Here is a 7,675-nt window from a genome sequence, read left to right as displayed (position 1 = left end):
ATGTTCTGGCTATAGACACACACACACACACACACACACACACACACTATGGAGCCTTTTTGCATTGCTGGGTCAGACTGGGCGTGTTACCAGATTGATCAATGTGACATGATGATGTATTCACTGGAGCATGAAATACTTATGGCAGAACTAGCTGACTGGAATCTCACCTTGTTTTTTTTACTTTTGTTAATTAATATTTCTAATTATTCACATTAGAAGACATTTGATCACAAACTATTCTCCTTTCTCAAAACTTTTTTTTTCAGTCAATAAGCTGCAACAGCTGAAATAATGATATTCCCACAATGCAACAGAGCTGCTTTCCTTTTGTTTTCTGAATCAAGTGATTGTTCTTTCAAAGAGGCAGCATCACTCTCTATATTTTAATGCTGACACTTTTTTTTTTTTTGGAATTCATAATACAATTTCGGTTGCTCTGAAATGATTTCAGCTATTAGTGATGGACTTAGTTAAAGAAAGTACCGTCTGTCTGAACACAGTATTTCATTGTAAAGAGATTCTTACTCTGAAGAAGCCAATAGAGCTTTTTGTCATTGTGTGCATTTAGTAAAGTAACTGAAGTAAATGATATTGAAGCAGAATCAGGGGAGCGAAGAGGCAGTGCGCCCTCTTCTGTTTGCAGCCAGAAACAACATCCAAGCTTCACCTGAGTGCTCACATGAGAACATGTGGAACCTGAAGCAGCCTGCAGCTCTCAGATGGTATGAACACTGAGAATAAGACGTTGTGTGTGAGGACGAGCCACGAGCAGGAAGCAGGCTGCTTTTTGTTCAAATGCTGCAGCATATGCTTTGGCCAGAAAGCAGCATTTGTTCTGCCTGGTGTGTATGGGCTAATTAAGTGAAGTGTTATTCTGATGGTTTTCACTCACTTCATATTCATCATTTGCGTTCTGATATTGAACACGAACTGTTATGCATGCAGCAACACTTTGAATATTGCCAAGAAATTTGCAGGCTGGGACACATACACGTGTGTGTGTGTGTGTGTTTGTGTGTTTGCTGAAGCCAGGCTAGCACCTCCTCCATAGAAAGACATGTGGACAGGGACAGACAGACAGACAGGGACAGACAGACACACAAGGTGCAGAGAGGAGGATCTGCAGCTGGAGGAAACAGCTGTCAGGTCACACTGTCTCCTTGGATCACATTGATTTTATAGATTTAATGAAGAAAGGGAATCTGGATTCAAACAACAACATTTCTAACATGGGAAAAAGCGAAATGCACAATAATAACAAAAAAATGAAGAACATAATGAACCCTGAACATTTTCTTTTTTCTTTCCTCCACATACAATATATTGCACAGACATCTGCACTGTACCTATCTCGCTGATGCACATAGAAGCATGTGAGGTCGCTTGATATATATTGACATTTCTTGACTTTCATGGGAGATGAATTGTTTTTTCCAGATGTATTAATAAATATACTCACTAGGTTTGAAATGCAGAACATCATTTCTATGAGACGCATTTAGAGCTGCGTCTGTGCTCTTAAAGATTGAATACTCTTTGATTACTGGGGTCATGAGATTTTTTGGTCCTTAAAATAGGGTCCGAAACATAAAGAAATAAGGAAAGAGAGGACTAAACAATGACTAACCAGCTCTTCTCTCCTGTTCCCTGCTGGCTCGCAGCGCTGAGCTGTAACGAGAACGACGGGGAGTCCATGGACCGGGACTCACAGTACAGCTCCAGTCAGAAGACCAAGCGCATGCGGACGTCCTTCAAGCACCACCAACTGAGGACCATGAAGTCCTACTTCGCCATCAACCACAACCCAGACGCCAAGGACCTCAAGCAGCTTGCCCAGAAGACGGGCCTCACCAAGCGGGTCTTACAGGTAACCACAAAAGCCCGACCGCAGGTTCCTTCACGCAGGGAGGAGACAGATGCAAACAAGGGTGCAGGAATTCCACTTGCTTCCAAGGGTAAAATATATGAAGTGAGGTTTTCCTGACAGAAGCCAAATCAGATGCTTTATTTCAAGATAATGCTGTTTTTCATTGCAGTGAAATTCTTGGAAGACAAGCTGAACAAAAACAAAAGCATATTTTTTTGCTTTCTTTTTTAACCTTTTTTTCTTAATTAAATAAAAACAAAATCACAGAATAAGAAATAAAATGAAAAGCTGCACTGAAAAGCAGAAGATATTTTAATTTCCTCAAAGGAAACAAACCTGCTAAAAGTCAACGTGTGTTGAAATTACAATACAAAATGACCTGGGAGTGAAAAGAAAGTCATAAAAACAAAGCAAATTGCAATCTATTTGAGTGGACGATGTGATGTTATGACGAGGATTGAGGGATGAAAATCAAAAAGCTCTGTAGTACACGCCAAGAAAGACGAAGCACACCAGAGCGTTTGATTTCCACAAAAGACGACAGCAAATTATCTGGGGGACCTAGGAGAAGAAAAATGAGACAAAAAGGTTTCTGAATCAAATTCTTTCCTGAGAAGGGAAAAAAATAACAATCATCCCGCTGCTTTAATTAACGCTCGCAGAAAACAAAGCAGTCGTTTTGCTTTGATGCGTTTGAGTTTTCATGCCTGTTATTCCGGTTGAAGCGCCCGGTTCCCATGGCTCCGTCATGATTCCAGCGCTAACGCGCTCCAACACTCAGCTCAGTGCAGACTCACCACATCTCACACACCACTGTTTGTTATCGAAAAAGAGAGCAAAGATTAAATGTAAAAAAAATGTAATTCAAAAATGAAAATAAACATCAGGGGACAATAAGGAGCAGGCTGCTTGTTCTAAAACTGGGGTGCAGGGCCCGCTTGACAGGGTTCACAGGGTCCTCAGCAAACCATTCATTTCATTGCTAATATGAGACTCTGACTCGATGACGGAAATCAGAGCTGCTTTTATCCCAATACACACTTTTGTCTGTGGCTACTACTGTCTTGTCTCCATGACGAGCCATAAACAGCAAAGGCTTTTATAACGTTTGCACACAGAGCGCCCTGGCGTTGTGCTTTTAAAGGTTGACTCCAGTGTGAGCATCTGCAAACAGACTTTAAACCTTTAAACTTTAGACCACACACGAGGAGATGCTCACTGGTGTGTGCTCTTAATTGATATTACACGGCTTTGTGGAATAGCTGATTCTGATTGGTCAGTGATGTCAATCTAGGGTCGGTTCATTTCTGTATAGCAATTGCTATGGACACAGTTCTGATCTCCAGAAACTGCGAGAGGATTATTTCTTTTCACGGAAGGAACAAAATCATTTTTAAATCAATAATTTGGGTCAAATGATCGATTACTTTAGTAAGTAGCGATGTAATAAGTAAGGGATAATGTACAGCGAGCCTGTCATTATCGTGAAATAAACCCCTTTAAGGTGATTCAAGATGCCGCTGTGAGGGCTCGCTGTACATAACTCCACATAGCAAATAGAAAGAGTAGGGGTGTGGTGGGGGTGGAGATAATGTGGGTCTGGTGGGGGTCATAGATAGTTTTCTCACTGCCTAAAAATGTCCCATATGAGTGTTTTCGTTTGTTTGGACCACCCAGCCTTGACTGGAATTTGTCGCTCTTTATACTACATTACCTAACTTCGTCCTTTGCTTGTGCCACATAGGGTGTGACAGCTAATGTAAATCCTCCCCGATGAAAGGTTCAAATGGACCAATGTAGACTGTATAGAAAAAACTATGATCTGTGGAAACGTAAAGCTATGTCGTATTGAAACAAATGATCTTTACCTCAAACCACAGAGTCTGAGACTGTGAGGATGTGTTCCCTCCTCTCCGGCAGCCCTAGGTGTCCATTCATTTTACCACAGTATCAAAACTTCATTTAGATGACTTGATACATGCTTGAGGTCCAGTAGGTTAATCCATAAGAGTGAGCATCATGTCTGCATTCATGAGTGTCACTTGTATGACTGATATGTGCTGATGCAGTTGTAAGTGAGGACTGAGCACAGACATAATGTTGTGTTTCCATAGTGTTTGGTCTGGAAGGGAATGGACTGAAATCAATGCGTGGAAGGAAGTAATAGTAACAGCATGCTGGACAGAAATGGTTGGCAGCTTTGTCTAAATGATTGTAGTGACTGGACTTAAATATGCATAATCACAGGTGTGGTCAGTTAACAAAGTATTGTTAAAAAAATACATGTTTAAAGGTCAGTTCAATAAAATGAGACAAAAACATTTTCGAATTGACCTCGTATTATCTGTCCACGTCTACGTCTACAATAGACGTGGAGGTGAGTGGAACTTACAGCACCGAAAAATGACGTTTGTATAAATTAACACCAACATGTCCTTTCAGAAATGTGTCCTCTTCATTCTTGATAATCCACAGACCATGCAGTTATCGTTGGAATGTACTGGGTCTAAGAAATCCTCCCTGAGGGTTATCTAGAGCAGCAGTGGGAGAGATGCTACTGCAGAACATTTGAACTGCTTTGAGCTCAACAAATGGTGGAGATATTTATCTCACAACCAAATAAAACATAAACTGCATGGCGATAGGTAAATCCAAAATCTATCTTTTGTGTACTGCGGGTGACCTGAACTTGAACAACCCTGCTAAATGTTTTGTTAAATGCTAAATGCTAAAAGCTGCTATAGGATGAACATGGTATCAGTAACAATTGACAGGACGGATTCTGTTGTTTTATTCCTGCAGGTCTGGTTCCAAAATGCTCGGGCCAAGTTCAGGAGGAACCTGCTGCGGCAGGAGAGCACCGGGGGGGACAAGGCATCGGACGGCTCCACGCTGCAGGGCGGGACGCCGTCGGGCCCGGTCTCGGAGATCTCCAACGCTTCCATGAGCCCCTCCAGCACCCCCACCACCCTGACAGACTTGACCAACCCCACCATGCCCACTGTCACCTCCGTGCTCACCTCCGTGCCGGGCGGCATGGACGTCCACGAGTGCCGGAGCCCCACACAGACCACGCTGACCAGCCTCTTCTGATGGACGGAGCCGCCTTCACCACAGCCTCACCGCTACCCCTCCCCCCCCACATTTCCGCTCCACACTACTGGATCTAAAACTGAGCATTGTTGACTACTTCGATTAGAAAAGAGAAGGTAACGGAAACATTAAAAAGATTATTTCACTCTGCTCTGAGCCCATTAGAGACTATTTGCATAGTGAGGCGGCCGAGCCTTACAGTTGGAACAGTTGTCGTTATTTTGATGTTGTTGTCTTGTCGAGAACTGAGGAGACTTGATTTGTATTTTTCAATGTTTACAGAAAGAGACTGCGGGGAAAAAGAAACTGCTTAATTTTTAATTCATTCATTTTTCCAGCACAGTATTTATGTTGTTGTACAAGAGTCACTGTTAGAAGGATTGTAAAAAATCTTTTTTGAAAATCTGAGATTAAACACAGGTTACAATATCCTACGACTGCCATGTGCCTTACAGTCCATTCTATCGATCAGACACCAATGATCAACTCGGAAGAGAGTGTAGGGGGAATGACTTATTGTGTGTGTGTGTGTGCGTGTGTGTGTGTGTGTTATGGTTAGCTCCATGTTTTGTGTGTGTGTCCGCACATGTGTAGTTTACTTACATTGATAAACATTCTGCTTTGATTTCAAATGTTCCTGATGAGTTACTAATTATATTTAATATAGTTTAATAAGAATAATTAAAGTAATTATTCTCTTCGTCTAGAATCTTTTTCCCCATCTTGTCAGGAAGCAAATTGAAGGCCTTTACACACCGGGAGCGTCTTTTTCTGTTTGTATTGCACAACATGTTGTTTTGAACTGTTATTCTTGTCATAAATGCTTTAACACCAACTCAGCAGGTTGTGCAGAACAGGTTGAGTTGCACCTATATTAATAAAAGAGAACGCAGAGGCGTTCATTCGTCCCCCGCTGTGTGTGAAGGCCTTTAAGCAGAGTTGAAAGCTGCTGTGCATGAGGACACAGTGTTGAATGCACTGTTAGCCGAACACATGCAGGTCAACCAAGACAGGGACATTTCAGACATAAATCTTAGACTTTTAATGTGAATTCCCTACCAAATGCATTTATTTATTTATTATTAAGACATTATTTAGCTTTCAATAGTCTTATTTGTCATTTTGCATCCCTGCCCCGTGCACTGATGAGGCTACTGTTTTTAGCTTGTAGGGTAAAACAACAATAATCCACATATTACATTACAATAAGACAAACTCTGCTGTTCTTCCCTGTGCACAGACAATTTAAGTTTTAAACCAGTAACATCATCTGAAACATTTTAAGTGAAAAATATCTATTGTTAGGGTGTCCCTCAAGATAAATCCAAGAATAGCTTTCATTAGTAGTGAAATTAGGCAGAATTATCTCACATTAACCTGTTCAAGGAAGGTTGAGTTCAGATGGTCTGTGCAGGCGGAGGAGAGCTGCTGGTGCGACCCACGGATCAGTCCCAGACTGCTGTCGTCATCCTGATTGAGCTCCTCTTGCTGTGCAGCGTTTGCCCATTCTTGTGCACATCCCCTGGAAAGAAATGAATCTCTATTCATTTTAACACTTTCTTTTCCAAGATATCTGTACACAGAGAGGTGCATTGCTCTGCTTGCTCAAAGGTATTTGAGCAAGTATTTGTGACCAGAGCTATGGGTGGTATTGCATGTATAAATCCATCCTAAACAGGAGTTTTGATACATTTCTGCATCTTGTATTTTTCCCACTTCGGTGTGGTGAAAAATTTAGGATGTCAATACAGGAAAGGTTAGAGGAAACCATTCCACTAAAAAGCCCCAACATTGAAATCATGGCAGCAGACAAAAAACACCTCAGACATTCATCTTTTTTGATTTGTTGACTTTTTTTCGTGCTTTTTCTTCCACTGAAATGCAAACCAGACAGCCGATACATTATGTTTCAATTTGCTTTGAAGGCAGTGAGTTGACATCACTCACACTGTGTGGGGTGGCCTACAAGGCCCTGGTGGCTTCGCTGTCTTTCTTTAAATATTTGACATTGTGAAGACAGACGGTCATGGGAAAAGCAGGTTGACCCCCAGCAGAGATCCCTGGCCCAATCAAAATTGAGCCTTCAATTTTTGGTTTGGTCATATTTCTAACAGCGGCAGCACAGACCTCTACACAGGGAGGCTTTTTTTTTTTGTTCAACTGTTTTTTGTTGTTCTTTTCACATGGAATCCAAATATTTTGCAGGAAAAAAGCGACTTCACGAGAGTGAAGGCATCACATTGTGAGAAACGGGTTGAGGTGCCACTATAAGTGTTATAAAACAACAACAAGAAAGCTCCCTAGTCCGAACCAAACTTTATTACTCCTTTCAATCTTGACAAAGGCAGCAGATCCACTTCTTCCCTTCTTCCCTTTCACAATAAAAGCTCTCTATATATATTATTCACAGGTGAGTGTCTTGTTGTTTCTTTGTCAGGGCCTGGTGTGCTCAGGCCTCAGAGCTTCAGCTGCAGAGTGGCTATGGACACACTTCCAGAGTAAGTAGCACTCAGTTATGGAGTCAGATCAGTTTCAATATTAATGAATGGACACAGAAAGATTGACAAATGCATTTTGTGATTCATATATAAATGACTCTTCGCACAGAAATATTTTTGCATGCTCACAAAAATAGTGACATCATACAGAAATGTAAAAAAATTATTATATATATATATATATATATATATATATATATATATATATATATAT

At 41.2% G+C, this 7,675-nt stretch overlaps 1 protein-coding gene across 1 annotated transcript; it reads left to right on the top strand.

The window, feature by feature from the left end:
* Nucleotides 1-52: 52 nt before the first annotated feature.
* Nucleotides 53-7,277, top strand: LOC116378338 (LIM/homeobox protein Lhx2-like). The gene is made up of 2 exons (XM_031840198.1): nucleotides 53-1,870; nucleotides 4,673-7,277. Exons 1-2 carry the CDS (start codon nucleotides 1,622-1,624, stop codon nucleotides 4,961-4,963), a joined length of 540 nt encoding a protein of 179 aa, XP_031696058.1. The 5' UTR covers nucleotides 53-1,621; the 3' UTR covers nucleotides 4,964-7,277.
* The last annotated feature ends 398 nt before the right edge of the window (nucleotides 7,278-7,675 follow it).

This window comes from Anarrhichthys ocellatus, unplaced genomic scaffold, assembly GCF_004355925.1.
Source record: "Anarrhichthys ocellatus isolate YVR2014 unplaced genomic scaffold, GSC_Weel_1.0 scaffold2432, whole genome shotgun sequence".
NCBI lineage: Eukaryota > Metazoa > Chordata > Actinopteri > Perciformes > Anarhichadidae > Anarrhichthys > Anarrhichthys ocellatus.
This window is presented reverse-complemented; position numbering and strand designations above follow the sequence as displayed.

What these genes read in the sequence shown, in the direction of transcription:
- LOC116378338 (XM_031840198.1), top strand. Translation starts at nt 1,622, where the DNA reads ATGACTAACCAGCTCTTCTCTCCTGTTCCCTGCTGGCTCGCAGCGCTG. An exon ending in TCACCAAGCGGGTCTTACAG is followed by an intron (nt 1,871 to 4,672) that starts GTAACCACAAAA and finishes TTATTCCTGCAG; the next exon opens with GTCTGGTTCCAAAATGCTCG.